Genomic DNA, 23873 nt, shown 5'->3' with positions numbered 1-23873 from the left:
TGGTCGATTTTATCCCCTTTGATGAGATGTTATTACCTTATATGGTTATATGGTCATGTATAGGGGTCCATTACCTTTCATAAGATATCGGTATATTTGTACACTCCTTTAAAAATTTGGGAGGGGTACTTTGGCCCACCCCTTAAATTTTGGAAATTGCCCAATTTAAACATTTGGTATTATAGTACCGGACCTTAACATGTATTATGATAAATTTGGGTGTTCCACCTCGTTCCCTTTTAGGGGTACAAAATTGTCAAAATATAAACGTAAGCAGTACGTTGTACCACGTGTTTGGTCTTTTGGCCCAATTTATCCTCTTGGATGAGGTTCTATTACCTTATATGGTTATATGGTTATGTATAGGGGTCTATTCCCTATCATAAGACATAGGTACATTTGTGCACTCCTTTAAAATTTTTGGGAGGGGTACTTTGGCCCACCCCTTAAATTTTGGAAATTGCCCATTTTATATATTTGGTATTATAGTACCGGACCTTAACATGTATTATTATGATAAATTTGGGTGTTCCACCTCGTTCCCTTTTAGGGGTACAAAATTGTCAAAATATAAACGTAAGCAATACGTTGTACCACGTGTTTGGTCTTTTGGCCCAATTTATCCTCTTGGATGAGGTTCTATTACCTTATATGGTTATATGGTTATGTATAGGGGTCTATTCCCTATCATAAGACATAGGTACATTTGTGCACTCCTTTAAAATTTTTGGGAGGGGTACTTTGGCCCACCCCTTAAATTTTGGAAATTGCTCATTTTATATATTTGGTATTATAGTACCGGACCTTAACATGTATTATTATGATAAATTTGGGTGTTCCACCTCGTTCCCTTTTAGGGGTACGAAATTGCCAAATTTTAGTACAACCACGTGTTTGGTCTTTTGGCCCAATTTATCCTCTTGGATGAGGTCCTATTACCTTATATGGTTATATGGTCATGTATAGGGGTCCATTACCTATCATAAGACATAGGTACATTTGTGCACTCTTTAAATTTTTTTGGGAGGGGTACTTTGGCCCACCCCTTAAATTTTGGAAATTGCTCATTTTATATATTTGTTATTATAGTACTGGACCCTAACATGTATTATGATAAATTTGGGTAGTTCACCTTGTTTCCTTTCATGCGTAAAAAAAAAATTGCCAAATTTTAGTACAACCACGTGTTTGGTATTTTGGTTCAATTTATCCCCTTGGATGAGGTCCTATTACCTTATATGATTATATGGTTATGTATATTGGTCCATTCCCTATTATAAGACATGGGTATATTGATGCACCCTTTAAAAAATTTGGGAGGGGTATCTTGACTCATCCACTCAGTTTTAGAAATTGATTAATATAAGCATTTGGTATCTTCGTACAGGTCTTCAATATGTACCACTATAAATTTGGATGGTCCACATCGTTCCCTTTCATGGGTAAAGAACTACCAAAAATCAAATTTCGGATGTTATTGACCCCTATTTATTATTATTATTATTATTATTATTATTATTATTATTATTATTATTATTATACTCAACCGTGTGTTTGTGAGTTGCAGGTCATTTTTTTTAAAGTATTACTACGCGAGTTTTGTTTTTTATGAGTGTTATGAATCAATCATTTGTCTTTTTTATATATTTTTTACTTTCAACTTCATATTCAGTAATAATCTGGTTTCTTATTTATATATTGTTTTTGTTTATTCTATTTGTAATATTTTGTGCTTCATTTGTATCTTTATATTACAATGTATAATCTCATGATGTAATTAGTATTGCATGTGCTTTTTTACATTTTTTTTTTGTTTAAGCGCAGTAGTAGCTGTATGCTGTTTGCTGCTGAATAAACAATATATATATATATATATATATATATATATATATATATATATATATATATATATATATATATATATATAGCTTTAGAAACTCTTTTATAGCTATATTGTTATGGCGAGATTTTGTCCGTACGAGATTTCGACCTGCAAGATTTAGTCCTCGAGGTTTTAGCCAGGCGAAATTGTTGCCCTCGAGCTCAATTTTGGAAGTCAAAAGGAATTCTAAAGAATCAGAAGAAAAAACAATTAAAAACAAAAGGAACAAAAAAAGAATTATGAAAATCTAAAAATCTAGAATAAATGTAGACAAAAACGAGAAAGAAAATGAACATAACTCCAAGGAAAGGCGTGACAAAGAAAATGCCTCATGTATATATATATATATATATATATAATCACCGCTAGAAGAAATAGGTATTGTTATAGTGCCAAACTCTAACTACACAGCGTCAACTATTACAACTTCAACAGCAGATAGGAAGTAAGTCAGGGCGTTATACATGTCAGCAACTCATAAATATTTCACACAGTAGGTATTGTTGTGTTAGGTTGTGTATATGACGTTGTTAAAAAATGGCAATATTATTATCTTTGTGCTAGTATCGTGAAAATTACAGAAAATAAGTGTATTTTGAAACAAATGCCAGAAAAAAAACAATTCTGCAACATGAAAATACTGTGTGCAGTAAATTTCTATCCAGTGCTATACACAAGTTGCCATTATCAATTCAGCATTAAAATTACCCGTAAAACCCTACGGTATATTCTTTATCTCTCATATTCCTTGTAAAAGCATGGTAGATATAGTTGCTAGCTTCGCAAAATGGATTAGTTACCTGCTCCCTACGGTATATTCTTTATCTCTCATATTCCTTGTAAAAGCATGGTAGATATAGTTGCTAGCTTCGCAAAATGGATTAGTTACCTGCTGCATGTGTGTCTCAGAAGAAAAAGCACTTTCGATGTAGAAGAAAGAAGGGGTATTAGAGGGGCATCCATAGCTCAAGAAATCCATTCAGCCTTTGATATAGGTAACTATTCGGTGAAGTGTTTAAGTGAATTGTACGCAATAAGTAAGTGGAAAAGTTTAATTGCCACCAAAAAAAAAAAAAAAAAAAAAGGTTTGTGATGTGAAATATTGACGAATAATGTATGCAAAAGAAATTGTGGCACAGAAATCACATATCTTATTCTACTTTTAAACGTATTCATCATATTCAAGCACTTATCATAGCGTGACAGATTTTTCCATACCATCGTTGCGGTATATTGCTGCAAGTATATTCAACGAGTCTTTGCGTTCGCCAGCAGGGAAAGTATTCTTGTTTTGGACAAACCCTTTCAACTTCGGAAAGAAATAGAAATCAAAAAAAGTATCTCACTGCTCACTTCATAGTTGGCAGAACTTTGTTTCGTCGCATGTTCAGGGCTCACAACTCGATAGCGTTTATGTTCATGTCTGCACCGTCTCGGCTCTTCGGTCAAACTGAAGGGTTGCACATGAAGTATGCTGCGTGCAGAAGTCGAGTGTTTCTTCTTTCCAGAAAGCACTTTTCCACTACTGATAATTTCAGAGGCGCTGTCTTACATGGTTGAATACGTTGGGAGCAATAGAGTACAATGGCGGTATTGAAAAATTGGTGCCACACTATAATAAGTGCTTGAACGTATATGGCGAATATCTTCGGAAGTAGCATAAGGTATTCTGCATTATTTGTGTTACCTTGTACACATTATTCGTCGTTTGTGTTTGAGAGCAAAGCATCCGTTTTCTTCTGGATGACCATATTTTCCCGAGTGCATGGCGAGTATGCTGAATGTATATTGTGTGTAAATGTGTTGAAAAGTAGAGTGAGGTACTGTATGCAGTGTGTATACATAAATTTTCCCCCCACAATATTTGTCGTTTGTGTTTCACACCAAAACGCTTTTGGATGGCTTTTATACTTTGACGCCAGTTGATATGGAAAGCAGTAAAGCATTACCTCTCATGGTAGTGTAGAACAAATTGTATCCAGTTCACAGTAGCCTTCTGAAACAAGAGTTATAAAAGACGTTTTGAAAAACTTTCGAAAAATGAAAATATCATAAACTTGGATGTTTAGAATATATAGCCATTTTACAGGGCTCATTAGCGGCATTGAATAAAGTTGTTTTCATGCTGCCTCGTTCCAACTTACGCACGTGGTTAGATAACTGAATAATAAGGAATATTATACAAGTTAATAGGCGTTGTGTGTGAAACTCGAAACAAAACTTGAACAATTGAATAAAGTTACACAACAGAAGTAGCTTAAATATCTGAATTTTGAAAGCTTTTTACAATTTCTCCAGGTGTATTACAATTCAGTAAATTTCACATTTTTTGCTTTCATTGTGTGATGTATAGTTGGACTTTTTTTCCTACTATGTCGTACCTAGTGTGTTAGTGTTTGATATTATGATTGATTTTTTTTTTTTTTTTAAATCTATCTTTCCAGGCGTTGTTCCAATAAATGAAAAAGTGAAACAAGAGCCTTATCTCTATGCTAAACCTTCAATCTATAAAAGAACCAAATTATCAGGCGGAGCGATATATGAAGTATGTTCGGTCCAGTCTCAAGAAGCAAGTAAGTATTTGTATTAGAAAAGTAAGGAAGTAGAAATGGCAAATAATATTAATTTATTTAAATGTATATAGACGTTTAACAACACAACAAGGTTATCTCAATGTATAGTTTTGGAGAGACCAATCTAAGTGGACTAATGACAAACTAAGACAGTTAAGTAAGATGACAAACTGTAGTGTTAAGTCACCTTACTTAACTTAATTCTAATTCCTGAAAGCTCCTTGCATTTTTCAGGTTTCAGCTCTCTCTCCTGGAGCTTTCACACAAAATAAAAGTAAGAGTAAAAAAAGATAAAAAAACATATAGAAAAATTAAAGTAATAGATTCGCGGAGACGGTCAGTGAAGATACATCTTGTCAATTGTTGCTTTTTGATCGTCGAATAGTTATGTGCCACGCTGCGAAATGCCGGGACTCAAGTTGTGCGTTCTTTTGTTCAGATAGGAAAGGTTGCATAACAACAGAACGCACTATTTGAGCCCGTAATTTTAGAACGTGCCATACCTCCACTTGACCAAGTAACAAACAGCAATTGACAAAATACATCTTCACAGATCTCCATTCAGCGCTTCTTATCAAACTCTACACTTTCTAACACACAAGAAGTGAAAAGATGAATGACTAGACCTGGACTCAAACCCTGGATCTCTGGCATACTGTGGCGATGCGTTAGCCAGTATGCCACCGAGTCTGCATCCCAGAACAGCCACATGCTCTCTCACTCCTGAAGTCGGTGCTCTCCACTCACACTACATGGCTTGTACCACAACCTAGCTGCTGTGCGTACACAATCCGTGTCCATATATTGAGAACATTTTTTTGATGGTTGTAATTTTATATAGACATGAAAGGAGGAAACAGTTGAATTTTTTACAACCAGATCAAGTTTTTTAGTGGAGAGCACGGACTTCAGGTGTGAGAGAGTGTGTGGCTGTTCAGAGAAGCAGACTGGGTGGCGTAGTGGTTAACGCATCGGTGCGGTATGTCGGAGGTCCCGGATTTTAATCCTAGTCCAGTCATTCACTTTTTTTTACTCTTTTTGTGTTATTGAATTCGCATCTACAGAGGCCTGGTGCGAAACAAAATCTTTTGTTTTCTCCTTTCATTAAAATATCTCCACTTTTTTTCCAATTATTCAAGAGAACTTCTTTATACCGCGAAGCAATAAAGCAGAAAGTGACGTCTATTAACGTCAGACAGGCAAGTGATATCACAAGTAGCGACAACATGCACTGACACGTTTGCTTTTATTATATTGAATTCTCATTGTGCCCGTTGTCTATCTACAACTAACAGTACACATTTCTTTATACTTCCTAAATATTTTTATTCCTTTATTCTCCGTGAACAAGGCGATAGTTTGAATTGCAAGGAAGTCGCAGGAGTCAGAATTTAAAGTGAGTGTGCTAAAGGCGGAAATTCCTGAGTTTATTAGCATATTGTTTGAAGTTGAAGTATTAAGTTTAATGTGCCAGTCCTTCCCTTTAGGAAAGAGGAGACGGATCGTAAGTGCAAGTGAATAGGGTTGAAGTGCTATACTCTTGGGTGTATAAGCTGCACTTTTTCTTTCCAAAAATAAAGATTGTCCAGAAAGTAACAGGCGTTTTGAAATGAAGAAGTAACAGAATGAACAAACCAAATTGTATATTACATTTGAAAGGTACATTCTTAAGTTAGTTTACTGCATATAATCGCCATGCAAATTAAGGCAGTTATCATACCGTGGCACAAGTTTTTCAATACCATGGCAGTAGAAAACTGCCGCCTAAGATTTCAACCACTAGTTTACACCGACATGCCGTTCAATGTCAGTGTCAAAGCGTTCTGTAGGGAGCCGTCTTCATCGCTGGAAAGAGGTGGTAGTCGCTTGGCGTCAAATCCAGGCTGTATGGTGGGTTGTATAAGTACTCAGAAAACATTCTGTATAAGTGTATCACAGCAATAACATTTTCGAAAGAAGGGAATTCTAATTGAACAAGTTAACATTATCATATTGACAATGTAGTACAAAGAGGAAAGTTGGAGAAGTGAGATGGGTTGCTCGTGGATCCTCCGGATCAACTGACGTAGGTGTCACGTAACACCGAAATAGTACTTTAAATACTAAAATACATCAAATAAAAAAGTAAGTTTACAAATTAAGGCTGTAAGAGTTACATACAAAAGCGCATTGTTAGCTGAAATTAGCGTCTGTGACTCATACTTTATCAGAACCATGATTTCATTATTGAATTTAGACGGAGAAATTAGACAAACAATGGGATTATACTTATCAATTAACAGCATGGGCTGCGGTAGTACAGTGGAAGAGCTTGCTTGTTTGCTTGCTTGCTTGCTTTGGTCAGTTGAAGTTTTATTAGCAAGCTGTAATACTATGGAAAAAAAAATCAGCCAACGGTAACTGACAGTGGATTTTTGTTATTTTCATTCATTGTATTAGAGTTTCCTGTCTCAAGATTTTATACTTACAATTTTATTTTTCTTTGTATTCTGAATTGGAAATTTGCTTTTTTGTAAATTAGTAAGAAATCAGAAGGATGTAAAAGGTAGTAGTTCAGTGGTATTCTGAAATAACCTATCTGAAGATGTTCTCAAAAATATGAAAGCATATTGCAGCATGTTATAAATAAAGAACACATTCCAGCCAACAATATCTACTATTTTATTATTCAATCCGGCTTCTTAATTTAACACCATACGTACTCTATCTTACTAAAAAAAAAAATGTTTTTCTTTTAGATTATATTGGAGTGCGACAAGAAAATACTTGTTCACTATACAAATACAGCAATACAGATAATATATTAGAGCTGGTTCATTCTACTAATTCTAGCAGTCGGTTTATCAGTGTGGATGTGTGTCAGGAACAACTGATGTACTGTACAGTTGGAGAAAACAGGAAACTGACAGTTTGGGATGTTGAATATTGGTAAGCTAATTCATTATAAGTTACACATATAATCAATGCAAATTCTAAACAGTACTTAATATGAACGATCTATAAACAAGATCAAGTCCGAAAATCGAAATAGGTCAAATTTTCAGTGTAAGCGAGTATGAATAGAAAGAAATAAAAAGATATAAACCATACGTGGTAAAAATATTTACTCTAATGTTCACTTATTCCAGCACAGATTTTTCCAAAAGGGTAACTCGTTGTTTAAAAAAATCCATTTTATTAATTATTAAATTAATTTGAAGAGTAGTTTCTTCATATACAGAGTAAGCACCTTGATAGTTTTTGGATATTATTGGTCTAAATTCGGTGTATTGGAAATTTCAGTGTATTGATAGTTTTTAGATATTATTGATCTAAATTCGGTGTATGGATTGGAAATTTCGGTGTATGCAGGTGTAATGTTCACTGCGGTGGCCCAGTGCTAGAGCGTTCACCTCTGGTGCATGGGTTCCTTGGTTCGATCCCAGCTCGCGCCAAGTGAACTTTGTGGTGGACAAACAGCGTGCGTGTGGGTTTCCTCGGGGTTCTCCCGTTTCCTTCCACTTTTCATTCCACCATTTCATTAATTTCTCATCACCGTCCCCTTTAACCTAACCGACATAATCGTGGGACGTAAAACTTAGATTTTTTGGTAATGTTCACTCTGATAATCCAGACAAAGATCGGGAGAATATTATAGATATAGATGGCACAGTTTCTGCAGTTGAAGTTTAAAACTATCGAGACACTCATTATATAACAAGCGAGAATCTAGACTAGAAAACAATTGAGTATCAAAATACTTTTCAGAAAAGGAACTGTCACATTGTAGTGCATTAGTATAAATATTTTCTCTTTGTTTCCAAGTTATTTCCTTATATTCTCTTATTTATATTTACTTTAAGTAATAATACCCCGTGAAAATTTGAGTTGTGAATATTCCTGTACATTATCTTGATTAATGATCGTTCGTGGTGTCGCAGCTCCAGTACGCGAGCGGAACGTACTTTATAATTTCAGTTTCAGGATTAACAGTATGCGAGCGGTCGCATGTGAATAAACAACGAACACATTAAGTCCCTTAATCTTTAGCTGCAGACAGATCCAGGGGTGCAAGTACACTTTAAAGAATAGAGACGAATTTAATATTCCAGTTTATTTGTAAAATGAAGATTAAAAGAAAGTAAGTTACACTTGAAGTCCGTCGGTTAATTTAGATGTACAAACGCCGAAAAGAAGGTTGACCGACGGACTCCCGAGGTTTATAGTATGACGTGCGTCTACGAAGTTACAACAGTTTTTGGAGACACATCACATTTATAATAAATGCTAAAAACGTGACAAGTTTCTGCAACTTACGTGAGATCTTATAACTATTTTGTACTTTGGTCACCAATGTTAACTTTCCATATACACCCTTTTGTGCATCCAATACTATAGCTGCATGCGCACATAGACTCTAAGTATTTTCCATTTTCGTACACATTTTTGTTATATTAAAAAAAAATTGACACATTGATATCCAGTGCTTAAGTTCTCATCACGTGTAAGGCCTGGTGACCATTTCCTAACAAACATCTCCAAAAATCTTTTTCATATCCTGTTCTGAATTACCTCTTTGACTTTGTCTCACCCTTGAAGTCTCTTCTACGTTATACAATGTTAATCGGAATTTTCCATTGAGAATATTCTATCATTGGTACTGAAGAACACACACATTGAACAGATAAAATAAACGAAACATACATATATACAATATAAACAATTTGTAACTTCTCAATTAAGAAGGGGAGATCGGCCGTCCTTTTAACATCCCATAGCATAATTAAATATGATTAACCAACAACAACTATCACATAATATTCAATTAAAGAAAAAAGGAAAATACAATAATAAGATGTACGGCTATGACAGTGGTATGTGCCATTTATAGGTTAGTAAGATACAATAGCTTCTTACTCCATTATAAATTGAATCAGAAGTACAAGATAAAGACATAGAAGGAAACTAAACAAGTTTTTAAAAGAACCTGCTAATATCAGTCTTTCAAGATAGAGCATCTTCGAATCATGTCATACAACACATAAGCAGTATGGGAATTTGTAATAAAACACATTACATATACTTTTTAAGGAGTTAGGTATTCATTTACTCCGTCCTTCTGAAACAAAAAATCTCAACAACTACTTCGATAGATCGCCATCTATTTTGACCACGGTGTAGATGGTCAAAAGTGAGAAATCGAGTTCGTTGATGTAGGTAATCCAGCTATCGAAAGTGGTAGAATTTAACCATTTCTAGTTTTATCATTAATCACTATAGAGCAAAATACGGTAGTAGATAGCGAGAAGCGTATTCCTGCAATCTATTAAGCATCCCAAGCATATATTTCATCTCCATTCTTAACTTACCCGATGCTGACGTCCCCATTAACCTCAATCAATCAACCAATCCATTCTTAACTCTACTAAAATCGGAAGTGATGGAAATTCATTATAAATCCCGGTCTCTATACTGATCTACACAGAGCAAAAATGATAAGAGATAGAGGGAATCAGTTCCTTGGGATCGATTTAGCGCTCTTAGAACAGAAGTGTCGTCTTCTTTTTTAACGCTTAATTTAAACCGGAAGTTGATGCGAGCGATCCCGGGTTCGATTCTCGGTGGCGACACTCGGTCGAAAAGGTGTAACAGATTTTTTAGACCAGCCATCCTGAGCACGGTTGTTCCTCAGTTTTTCTCATTCACACTAAGGAAATGCCAGGTTAATGCACTTCTGATCACAGAAACTTAGACTGCCTTTCAGAGACTAAGTCCGAAAATAGGACCCTAGATCCTTACGAATTCCCTTTGTATGCTGGATCATGTTCCCTTCATTTCTGGCAGTCAGGGGATGGAAATTGAACTATAATATTACAGTATGCATATCAAAATTTCATTGAGATGAACAAAATACCGACAACACAGAAAATTACGATAATTTTAGTCACAAATTTAATACACTATATATATATATATATATATATATTTTTTTTAATCTAGAATGATTTAAAAAAATCATAGAAGTAAGGGAAAATATCATAACTACAAATAGACTACAATGATTAACCATCTGCTTTACAAGATTTGCTAATTGTTTTACTGCCAATTCGAATGTCTCCAAAACATCCCTTTGTCCGATTTCCTTCCTTGGAGCCAAAACTAGGGAGACATACTAAAAACATCGACATCAGCAGGGTAAAAACAGAATATATGAAATCATTCTGTCCTTTTCTGATATAACTTTTTTTCGTCCGACCTGTCTTTTGTGTAGGAGGTAGGGAGAGAGCTGTTTTTTTTCTTCCAAAAGGGTTGGAGATTTCAGGAATCAAAGTAAAATCACATTTACTTGCAGTCTCAGTATTACAATCTTCATCCCACAGTAAAGTTATCTTACGTTACAATATACTGCAGCAGAAAATAAACCAAAAAAAAAAATTTTTTTTTTTCGAAATCAAGCACACGCATCGGGTCGCAACAGTAGAGAGGTCATTAGTTTAAACTACACTTGGAAATAATATTTAAGGAAACAGTTAACATCATCTCATTAACGAGAGGTATTTTGCCTAAATCCCGTGGCCAGTTATTCTGATAACTGCTTTTGCACCTTCTCTCTCAGTTTCACAAGTAATGTGATGAGACGATACCTATAATGTCTAGATTTTGACCCAACTTCTTACCTAAATATGCATTTCACTTTAAATTTTTAAAGATTCTAATTGTTTATACTTTTAAAAATATCATCACGGAAACTCCATCAAATGTGAACCTTTTGATTGCTCGGATTTAACTTCCTTTTTAAGTGCACTTGCTCTTCTCTATCCTGTTACATAATAGATTCGTTTAAAAAGTAATATTGAACGTTGAATTTTCACTTCCAGGTGTCAGTATTGTCAAGACGGAGGTATGGAAAAAGGTTTTAGTGCGGATAAGATGTATTGGAATAACACAGAAAATATAATAATAATAATAATAATAATAATAATAATAATAATAATAATACTTAGTATATACTAACCACAAGAATTCACAAAATACAAGACATTGTACTTTTTCTTTTGTGGCTAAGGAAAGGTGTCAGTGTTGTTAGACGAACTTCTGTCAAGAGAGTAGGTGGGCGCCCTCATGAGATTGAGGGGTTAAGGTGCCACGAGACTGGTGGGTACTCAGTAGTTGTAAGTGAGCTTGATTGATAGTAAGGTACCATGAGGCTGAAGTGTAGGGGGGGTAAGGGACCGTGAAGTTAAGGGCGAGTAAGGTTGGGATGTAGTGAGAGGCCGTAAGGGTGAGAGCATGTGAGATTGAGTGAGGTTTCGAGAAAATGCCCACCTATGATCCGGCCATATCTGAATTTAATTAAGATTTCTTCGCTGGGATGGAGATCTCGAATGTCTGGCTTTTCTTGAATGATGATCTGATCATTTCTTCGTTATCAATGTTGCTCTTTATCTTCTAGGTGTTTTGATTCGATATTATTCAGGTGTAGGTCTGTGAAAAGACATAACCAATATCATAAGCGAAAATTTTATTTATCATATGTTTATATTTCGCAGTGAACGTGTATATTCGCAGAAAATTCCTGTATTGGGAGGCGAGGTATCTGGTGGTTGGTGTGGAGCGAAGTTTGGAAATTCTGTCTCTGATATTCTACATGCTGATAAATGTTGCGTAGGACTATTTGATATCAGGGTAAGTAAACAAATACAAAATGATCATATCTATTTTGTACAACAAGAGATTTTTGAAAGCGGATTTCGAGATAGATGTTCATATTCTATCTTTCTTTACGTGTTTCGTTACTGGTTTTTGTCACGTTATTTGTTTAGCGATGCGATAGCGCAGCGGGAAATCTTTTTGCCCTCAAACATTGAGGATACGGAATACGGAAATTTAAATAATACTATCCATTGCTTCTGTGTACAACTGTAGATTTAATATTGAAACTGAATCAATAACCATGATATTCGTTGCGATAGGACCATTGTTTGAGGATAATTTAGTTTACGAATACTTGAATTTTTATTTTTTAAAATTTTTATTTATTTATTTATTTATTTATTTATTTATTTTTTAATTTAAAGTAATATATACCATTGATCTCTCCTTAACAGCACGATATACCTAAGACGTCAGTACTCATGTTATCAAAATCTATCATTTTGTCATCTTCAGACGTGGAAGATTAATTGATTTGGGATTCGATCTGAAGATTAATTGATTTCGGGATTCCATAACATAAGGGTGTACCGAAGCTTTCAGCACCGAGGCTATATAATACATGAACCTGGAACTTAACCTGTGGTATCCAAACCACATGAGCTCCAGCGATAATCGAAACCAGATCGTGCGCAAAGGAATTAGCTAGTGTAAATATTGGTTGAGTCTGTGTAGGTGAATAAGCCATACTAGAGAAAAAATTATTTGTATTAAATACAGTTATTGCCACGATTCTTTAAATAAATATAAGGGTCTAAATATCATAGTATTGCGAGCGGTGATGATATTTAATGAGAAAAGCGAAAAGGCTAATACTCACCGCAAAAGATATGTAATAGAATTTTCTTCTACATGCAACAAGTAGTGCTTTCGGATGAATTCTTTCCTTCTTCGGCTTGTTTAAATTTCAAAAAGGATTTAAAACATGAAGGGGAATTTGGAAGGGTAAAAGAAGGTTAAGAAATGTAAAAAAACAAATCTTCTGTCAAAAAATTAAACACATGGGAACGGCAGTGACAAGATTCTGAACAATGTACTTTCGTGGGTAGGTTCTAGTATATCGAATCAAGATTTTCCATTCTCTTGGAGTGTAGATTTTTTCATACTTACGAGCTTTCTGAATTGTAGCATGAATGGAATCCGCCTCTAAATAACTGACCACATTCTATGAATTTTGACCTGTTTCCAATGTACTATGAGTCTGGACGAAGGGCTGCTGATACGAACTGATGTCTGTTTTCATCCCCGCATGTATCAGCATAACATACCACGTAACATGGAGAGGGATACAATTTCTCACCAGTTGATCTCTGAAACTCGATCAAATGAATATTTGCCCACCACATGGCAAAAAGTTTCAGTGGACTATTGAATTTAGGATCTGTGGTTTTCCAGCCTTTAGGAGCACTACTGTAGGAATGGGCGACTTCCCCATTGTTTACTTCCTCTGATGCAACCTCTTACCGGTTCCATTAATGTTGCAGTCACAGAACTATTTCCTGAGAAAACCATCTTTGTAAGTCAATACTATCATAAAGATTGTGCACACTTATCATATATCCGGGCCCTAGCAAAGCAGAGAGTTTTAGCTTTGGGACAACTGTTCACTGTGTATTATCAAGGAGCTATTTACAATGGACATATGATATTTGTGCACCTGACATAGCAGGTATAAAATTATCAGAATAGCTGACAAAGTCAATATTGAGAAAAATTGGATATGTGACATTTGTGGTCTCAAGACTCGATATAGCATATGGTATTTTACTGTTGTATTTTTGTAAGGTACTTAACATAAAATCTTATCCTTTATGCTGGTGTTGGGCTTCAATGTATTTAATTACATTTTATATGGTGAAGGCTTCCATTACTAAATAACTAAAAAAAATCTGGAAATTAAAATAAACTGCGTAAACAAATTAAACAACAACACCACCACCACCACCAATAACAACAACAACAACAACAACAACAACAACAACAACAACAACAACAACAACAACAACAACATCATCATCATCATCATCATCATCATCATCATCATCATCATCATCATCATCATCATCATCATCATCATCATCATCATCATCATCATCATCATCATCATCATCATCATCATCATCATCATCATCATCATCATCATCATCATCATCATCATCATCATCATCATCATCATCATCATCATCATCATCATCATCATCATCATCATCATCATCATCATCATCATCATCATCATCATCATCATCATCATCATCATCATCATCATCATCATCATCATCATCATCATCATCATCATCATCATCATCATCATCATCATCATCATCATCATCATCATCATCATCATCATCATCATCATCATCATCATCATCATCATCATCATTATTATTATTATTATTATTATTATTATTATTATTATTATTACCGAAAAGAGAGAAGCTTCAAGTATTATTTTACTTTCTTGTATGTCGTTTCATTGTATTCATTTATTTATATCAATAAACCATTTATTTTCATGTGCGATCTTATCCTCTACTTATGATCATGTCTCGTTCAGAAACAAATCGTTTAAAATTGTTGGAACATTTGAACATAGTAAATATTGAAAGCATGCTAGATTAATTCCTTGTCCAAATTTCTTGTGGCTGGATTCTCCTGGAAGAAAGAATTTTAATATTTGCGAAATATTATTGAGTGAACTAATACTTCGTTAATATTTTGTTTATTAAATGAGTTAATACTTGCTTTCAGAGTCTTTCATGTTGTGTCAAAACTTAAATGTCCGATAATTATCACGTGACGAATCAAACAAACAGTTTTTTTTGGCATAGAATAAAACGTTCTATAAAAAATACTAGTTTATATAATAACATCTTGTACATGCCACATAGCTCAGTTCTAAATTTTTTGATTCCTTCATTGTTTCTATGTTATCCATCTATATATTCAGAGTATTACAAAAATTTGTCACAACATTTTGGGAACATATTCCTCACATCAAAATAAGAAAAAAAAAGTTCATATGAACCTGTGGTTGGAAATGCATAGTTTCGTAGTTGTAGGGTGCCGAAAACATGAAAAAATTAACTTTAAAGGTCCATAGTTCCATTACTATGGGACCGATCGTAGTCGGATTAAGACATCACTCAGGAACTAGTATGTGAACTATCCAGATATCTTCTTTCAGAACCTCCGGTACTTGCACAATCATTTTTAGAGAGGCTGTTTGGGAGTACTTGATCACTACTCTTCACCTACCTGTCTAGAAATTGGTATGCAAACACTGGAGCATTCGTAAACATGAATATTTAGATAGTTCACATACCAGTTCCTCAGTGATATCTTGACCCGACGACGATAGGTCCCATAGTAGTGGTGCTATGAACTTTTAAAGTTCACTTATTTCACGTTTTCGGCACCCTATAACTCCGAAACTATCCACTTTTGAGCACAGGTCTATATGAACCTTTTTCTTCTTATTCTTATTTTGATGTGAGGAATCTGTTCCCAAAATATTGTGACACATTTTTGTAACAACCTGTATATAAATGAAAGTGACTTTTTTTTTTTTTTTTTTTTTTTTACTTAAAAACTTAAAACACCTGACCAATCTAGATCAAATTTTCAACGTAGATGAAGTTTGGGCCTGGGATAGTTTTTATCATTTCACTTTGACTGTGCAACTTAGGGGAGGGAGGAGATATATAAAAACGATCGAAACTTACGATATTAGTGTCGAATCCATAGTTTTCAGGGTCGCTGAGATAAACATTGACACTTCCGATGCCGTTTAAATACAAATTCAGCCCCACAACTTTGAGGAGATATACATAAAAGTGATTGAAAATGATCGATATCAGAAAGCGTTTCTGTAATAGTAAAATGTGACTGACTAACGGAACATATTACTGATTTTTCTTATTTTAACCCAGCTAGTTTATATAATAGCATTTTGTTGATGCTACAGAGCTCAGTTCCAAATTTCTTGATTCCTTCATTGTTTCTATGTTGTCTATTAAAATTGTAAAAGTCGAGGAGCCTTAATGTAATCAGTGTCTTTTTCTCATTTTAATAGGAACGAAGGAGAAAGGACAGCAAAATCATCATGTGTGTACGAAAAATGCCGTCGAAAATGAGATACTGTGATCACATTTCCCTTACAGTGAAAAGTATTGTGCCGTATTTTCTGTACGTTGTAACTCGTCACCATATTTTCTTAATAGACACTCGGGTTCCACTTAAACCTCTCTTACAGTGGACTCATATGCTACAGTTCACTCCAATTTATGGTTCGGTTGCGCTTGATGGACAGTCAGAAATTATTTGCATATCTAGTCAATGTCCGAATGACATAATTTTTGTTACTAACACTTGGAGCTGTATCAGCGAAACTGAAGAACAAGATGTACCTGTTGATTGTGATCAACCTGTGATAAGTCGAATTTTGCCGTTCATGCCTCCGACTGTTAATGAAACTGTTAATTTCTTAAACAGAAATGGTGTATGGTTAAATCCTGTCATAAAATGTAGGACTTCAGTGAGTGTTGTTGGGTGTACGGTTTTAGTTCCAGACAAGAGTAAGTTAAATTTAAGTGACTCTTTTCTTTTGTTCACTGAAACGTCTGCTGGTGATGTGTTTCTTCAACGATTATACCAAAACAATATTGATAGTGGAGAAATTAGAGGTAAAAACTCATTTGAACCAGATTGGACTAATACAGCGAAAGAAGGTGCACTGCAGAAGTTGATCCAGTGGGGGAAGAAAGTGGAGAAGCAAGTTGATAAGAACCTGAGTACTATAAAAGTCACAGGAGAGTTCGATTTGGATAGATTATCTCGAAGTAAGTATATAAATATTTACTTCTTTTTCTTTCTCACCTCAACCATAGGTTGATGGGCAACATGGAAGTTTTAAAACTTTTCTCTCTCTCTTGGGAGAGCAGATTCATAGCATCCTTTGAGTCGTGTGATTATGGTCAGAAGATCATTACTGCCTGTGATTAGTTTAGAAAATTTAGATGACCATATAGATGCTATGGTTAAGTTTTTCTTTCCTGCCAATGACACAATTTTCCACAATGATAGTGCGCCAATTCTCACTGTTAAAGCTGTTGATGTGTAATTTCTTCAACATCACGTTGAATTATAACATTTCCCCTGATCTTCCCAATCTCCAGACATAAGCATTATTGAAAATGGGTAGTCAGTTCTGGAGCAGATAATCTCCTCCATCCTTGCTGGCAAAACAATATAAAAACAGTGACAATCATTCTTATTGCTAAAGATAGCCGTTTCTAAACAGCATTTGATATTGATTGTACATTTTTACCAGTGGGTTATATGTTCTTCGCTTTTAATATTGAAATTCAACTCTTTCGTATAGGATTGTTTCTTAACTCAGTGAAACTTTTTATACAGTATATTGCGTTCAAATATACGAATGCTTCAATTTATTGTAGTCTTGTCGTGAAATTATTTATTTCATAGACTGTTTCATTCCTGACTTTCTAAATAGAATTTATTTCTGTTTCTTTAAATATAAAGGTAACCAAGAAAGTTCTGTTGCTTTTGTGGGAGTTTGTGTTCAGTTGGCCCTCACACCGTTAATTCAGTATGAAGTGCTTATTCCGTAGGAAATACAAAAACTCGACTTAGGGACCGTTCAAAAATTTTGTGGCTCCTGATTCAATTGGCTCGAAAAACCCAATATATTTCAATCAAAAATTTTCTTGTAGACCTTATATCTGGAGAACTACATGTTGCTTAACCAAGCCCAAACCCTTAGTTAACTCATGTGCTTATTCCGTAGAAATACGAAAACTTAGGGGGCCGTTCAAAAATTTTGTGGATGGAAAAGTCGGCGCACACGTACCCCATTATTTTTAGGGGCACATAGTTTGAATGAAAAAGTTGTGTCCCAGGGTTTCCCGGATGATCACAGACAGGGTCCACCTCATAATTTTCAAATGGCACGGGGCTCAAGTAGTATATCGCTTGAAAAGTATTGTTAAAAGAAACAAGGTACAAGTCCCGAGTATGGATGAGCACCCTATGCAAAATAGTGGTCATAGACTCTTTCATGATAACTGCGTTAACAGTTTGACTGTCTACCATTTTGTACAGGGTGAGTGTGGAGACTCGGGACTTGCTTCATCATCTTGTTTCTCTTCATAATACCTTTCGAACTACCTATTTCTTGATCCCCCTTGCTATTTGACAATTTTGGTTGGACTCTCTTCCAGACCCTTCCAGGGGACCCTGGGACAAAACTTCTTCATTCAAACTGTGTGCCCATAAAAGTAATGGGATACGTGTGCGCCTATTTTCCATCCAGCCAACAGTTTCCGCAGAAATGGCCCGGGCCATAGAAGACTATAAATGCTCTGTAGTTAGCGCGTACTCTGCTTTGTCCTGCTCTTGCGGACATTTACACCACCTTGCAGAAAAACGGACATCACTGTTTGCTTCTGGGGTGCTAACATTACACATTCTTTCCTTTTTGTGCGTATTCCTCCGTTCGTGCACAAGTACTTTCCTTGTTAGTATGATGTGCTTATTTCGTAGGAAATACGAAAACTCAGTTTAGGGACCGTTCAAAAATTTTGACCCCTGATCCAAAAACTAATTATTGGCCAAGATCGCAATCTTTTGATCTTCTTTGATTTTCCTAAAATTCTTGTTAAAATTCCTTTTTCTTTCTGTCGTTTAAACTTTTTGAGCCTTTTTAAGGTCAAAATATTTAGTGTCTGATATCTACAATACCCTAATAAATCATGAATAAATATGGTAGTAAATACAGGTTTTCTATATTTATTTTTCAGGTTTAATTAACTCGTCCCTGAGATTATCTGAGCAGACTAGCAAAAGTTCGGAAGAATTCACTAAGATACCCGTTGAAGAAATGAGCCAATATACCGATATGCTAGCCGCAAAACTTTTTAATCACTGGGATTGTTACGTTCCAGGAACGGATGATAAAGAAAGATTGAACTCTGTACGCCGTGGTAGTACAGAGTCACAGACAGGGAGTATGAAAGTCACACAATGGTTGGAAGGAAACACGTTTGAAATTAAGTCGGAGCCTTCTCTGAGAGATGAAGTAAATACATTTGATGTGTCTCAAGACTTATTCGCATCTCAATCTCAGAGCATTAAAGAAAATGGTGCAGTCAGTCAGACAGTATTATCACGTCCGCTAGAACTTAACCACATGCAACCACCACGTAAACGTAGAAAGAAATATGTCGCAGGATTTTGAAATGTATCAATTACAAGATTTATTTATAAGATTACCCTTACACGATGGTCAATATTGCAAAACAAAATCTTTGGACCAAAATAATTTAATACTGTATGAACATATAGACTGAATCATTAGTTTTGTCTATGTAACTGTTGGATAAGCAAAGAACTGTTAAGACATGCAAAACACATGCATTCTAACTAGAAAAGATTGTTAGTTTCTTATATACATTGATGTGTAGTTAAACATTAAGAATGAAAGATACGTTTTAATTCTGTATAATTACCTGAAGAAAGCTAAGAGTAAGCAGGCTTCATTTGTTGTTATTGATATGTTACAGCAGTTATACATTGATCTAAAGGTAATTCTAGTAGATGAAAGTTCGTTAGAGAAATATTTTAATGTGTCTTTTGTTGTAAATAATAGCTTGTTTTTTATGTTCAGATACTAGAAGATTCTTTGCAAGTTAACAGTGCCTTATCGTCGTTGATACCTCAATATGTTGTGTATCAAGTTTTCAGGAAAAAAAAAAAATAGGGATGGGCAAAACTTGTTTTCAGTACATAAAAAAAACTGTTTCTAGAAACACTAAAAAACCGACATTCCGGTTTTCTACAAAACTGGTACGGTTTTTCACCGAAATTGGTTTGATAGAAATCCGAGTCAGTTTTTTGAGTTTTCAAAACCAGTTTCTGTTTATCTAAAAGGCATATTTTGTGCCCACCACTAAACAAAATCCGATGTCCCTTTACAATGCGTATAGTGTCAATGCTAAAATAACTGTCTTGCTATTAGTGAGACGTCTTTCAGGAAGCTGCTGTTGGTATTTCAATTTTCATAGGATATGACTGTTGTCCGACGTACGACATATTGCAGTAACAACAACAATATTGGAAATGTACCACATTCTATTAGATACATGACTGCGTAATTGTAAGTCTGAAAGAAATACACAGCAAGGTCAGAAATAATCAATGAAAAAAATATGTTCTGCGTTTCTAGCATTTTTCTTACTATAAACCAAGTTACGATAAATATACTAACGTCATTCTGTAATAATTCTATTCACATCCAGTATCAGCATGAGTGTCATTGTATCTACAACACATTACAAATTGGGTTTTTGTTTTGCGGTTTCCCTCCGCTTTCCACTGGAACCCTGAAGTTACGGAAGATGAACGTTCTATTTGTGCCATCATCGACTAGTGTTGCGACTATTTCGAACATTGTAGTAATCCTGGAAACCGAATCGGTGGTTGCAGCAATTTTCCTCAATCCTGCTTTGATCTCCAGGAATGCTTTTAGGTTGAGGCCCTGAAACAGGTTCTTGATTTTTTTAATCATAGCGGAGGTGGAAGTAGTGAAAGTAGCTGTTTCTGTTGCAGTGGTAGAGTCGTTTTTGGTGGTGATTAGTACTAGTCTACGTTGATTTGCTTCCGTATTTATTACTTGGTCATGTTATGCGGAATCAGGAATTGGTGGTGGTTGTTGGCGTTGTCTGTTGGAGACTGCTGGAGTGTAGTTCTCCGTCGTGGTATTGTTTGTCCTGTTGCTGTTGGGGTGGAGGCGGCTTCGTTGACTCTGGGTGTGTTGTTTGCTTTCTTTTGGGCGTTACTGAGTCTGTTTGGCATGTGCTGCCGTAAGTATTGATCACCCCTGATAGTTGGCCGGGTGGTTTCCACCATAGTTGGTGCTCTTTGGCGATGCTCCTGCTGTCCATAAAGAGTAAATAGTCTTTTCGAAAAATACTTGACTTAATTAAGGGTGCCTTTTCCCATACTTTTGGATCCCGCGCCTACAGCTGACCACAAAAAGTTCTCCGCCTTCTTTTTCCGTTCTTTCTAGCCTCCTCGCATGCGAAACTTCTTTCTGTGTCCCTCCCTTCCGGTTTGTGGGAGACACATGTCCCTTGAGAACTCGGAGGATCACCTCCCCCTCTTTGTCGTTTTTCCTATTGACAGCCGGTTTCTTTCGCTCGTAGGTGGCCTCTGTAGTTTTCTTTTCTTTCTCGGGAATTATGAATTTTTTGAGGTGCTTTTCCTGGTCAAATTTGCTCAAATGAAGTTTAATTCCAGCATATTCCAAGAAATTAGCTTCTAAAACAGTAGGGATAGAGGAAGAATCCAAAATATAGAAACGGAAAGAGAAAACTCTCAATCAAAAACGAGAAAAACTATTTGTTTGGAAATATTGCTTCCGGTTACCAGCAGCATTTCTTCAATTTTATTTTATTTTATCTTTTTTTTTTTTTTTTTTTTTTTTTTTTTTATTATTATTAAGCAAATTTCACTCCCGCTGTCGAAGAAAAATTCTGTTGATCTACGATAGAAGAAAGCGTCTTGTTTTTCGCTACTCTTCTAACGGTAGCAGAATTTGATAGTTTTTCTTGAATAATTTCTTGAACCTCCTACACTGATCCTTATAATGCCCTAAGCCATCACAAAAATTGCAATGTAACTGTTCTTTCTTTACAGGTTTTTCACTAATTTTTCCCCGCAAGTTACGTTTAAATAATGCCGAATCTAAAGCCTCAGCTTTAATTTCAGGTTCTTAGATTTTGTGCGTTATTAGAAACAGTTGCTAAGTCCTTTCCTATGATCCCATTTTTATGCAACTTTGCGTAATTTACTTCTTCTAATAAAATAGATTGGATTTTTATAGCATACGCTTCCAATTCTTTAAGCATGCTGAATTTTCTTTCGTGCATATAAATCTTAAATTTAGCATGTGACTTGCTAATAATCCTGTTCTGACGGTGGAGTTCGACGTCTGCTGTATAGAACGGCCATACTTAGCAAACATTTTGCCATGGATTCCGAAAACAATTTCACTCTCTTCAATTTCTGATTCTATTTCGAGTTCATAATTGAAACTATAGTATTCTTGGAGGAAGCTATTCTGGAACTCGGAGAAATTCAAAAATAAAGCTTTAAAATTGAACCAGTGCTTACTATCCCCGTCTAGTAGATTGGGAACTATCTTATCTAAAATGTCTTCCAAAGAGATGTGTCTTCTCTTTGAGTAATCTCGTAAGGATTCTATAAATAAAAACGGGTTGTATTTCGTTGATCCGGAAAAATGTGGCAATTGTGTCTTTACTTTGTCCACTATTTTCTTGCAAGTGCATGTGCTAATAGAGCTTTTCCCGTTTTGACTGCTTGTCTCTACTGTATTGAGTTCCCTCGTTATTCTGACTCATTCTCCCAATTAATTGTAGAATTTGATCTACTTCAATTTCTACTTCTTGTATCCCCAGAGCTTCTTTCAACGCCCTTATATCTATCTGTCTGGCCATGTCCGTTTCTCTTCCTGATCTTAATTTCATAAAACAATATGGTATTTTGACTTTAAAAGTCCCGGCAAAGAGTCCACAATTTATGTAGTATATAAAATAATAAATATAATTATTAAAGAACTGATTTTAAGGTGCAGCACCTTTTCTAAACATGTAGTCATAAAACGAACTGAAATGAACGCAATTTGTTGCACCTTTTTTGTACGTTAAGAGAATTTCCCTTTTTTATACTACTTTTAGCCTTCAGCACCTTTATTGTCCCTTTTTTTCTATTTTTTTAAAGGGACAGAATAATATGTTTTATTTTCAATCTGGTTGACATATAATATTCCATAATTTAGACGTAATCTTGACAGATTTGCTAAGAACAAATTTGAACTGAATTTGCGAAACAATCCGGACGTAGAAACCTTTGCAGCGTCAACTGAACTTCTCGTCCATGTGCTTACAAGATATGCACCACTGGTTTCCGTTGATGTCGAGCGAAGTTTTTCCGCATATAAGGGTCTCGTGAGCTTCAAGAGACAGAAACTAACATTCGAAAACAGAAATGTTGTGCATAATTAAGTATAACCAATTTCTGAATACCCAGCAGCATGTAACGGTTTCTCAAGCCCACAATATTGATAAATTATTTTTTTAACATTGAGTTGGTTTTAACCACAATTTTATTACAAGAATGTTGAATGTTGTACACGTTTGAGATCAAATGAAACGATTTTGCAATTTATGTCAAATGTTTAAAGCCAAGTTTTTAACAATATTTGCTGGTGTAATGAATAAAAAATGTTCACGTAACTGTATACTGTAGCACTTAATAAAATTTTCCTATTAGCACCTTTTTTGCACCTTTTTAAATGATTTTTCAGCACCTTTTATTTCCTTTTTCCTACCACATTTTTGCATCTTAACATCCGGTCCCTAATAATTATATTCGAATTCAGTCCTTCTTATTTAAAAAAAATGCAGCTTTCTTTTCATATAAAGCTGCCTGGCCTACTTATCCATTCGGCCCTTTCCTACAGTTAATACTCACTTTATAACTATATATATATACTACATATTAAATTTTAGAATAATACGTATGTAATATTATTCTGTAAACTCTATATATAATTCAGTCTAATAGCTAGGGACAATTATTTTAAAGAACAAAATACCATCGTTGTTTTAATTATCCTTTTTATTTCT

General features: G+C 35.0%; 1 protein-coding gene across 3 annotated transcripts in view; it reads left to right on the top strand.

The window, feature by feature from the left end:
* LOC145673454 (uncharacterized) overlaps window positions 1–23519 on the top strand; it is a 52222-nt gene extending 28703 nt beyond the window's left edge. For all 3 annotated transcript variants that reach the window (XM_081743169.1, XM_081743170.1, XM_081743168.1), the window contains 5 exons: window positions 4327–4455; window positions 7194–7383; window positions 11985–12120; window positions 16220–16985; window positions 18966–23519. In XM_081743169.1, the coding sequence (XP_081599295.1) occupies window positions 4327–4455; window positions 7194–7383; window positions 11985–12120; window positions 16220–16985; window positions 18966–19402 (1658 nt within the window). In that variant the 3' untranslated portion in view covers window positions 19403–23519. The remainder of the gene's footprint in view (window positions 1–4326; window positions 4456–7193; window positions 7384–11984; window positions 12121–16219; window positions 16986–18965) is intronic.
* Window positions 23520–23873: the final 354 nt, after the last annotated feature.

This window comes from Thermobia domestica, chromosome 16, assembly GCF_964235325.1.
Source record: "Thermobia domestica chromosome 16, izTheDome1.hap1.1, whole genome shotgun sequence".
NCBI lineage: Eukaryota > Metazoa > Arthropoda > Insecta > Zygentoma > Lepismatidae > Thermobia > Thermobia domestica.
Note: the sequence above shows the minus strand (reverse complement) of the source record. Positions and strands in the feature narration are given on the sequence as shown.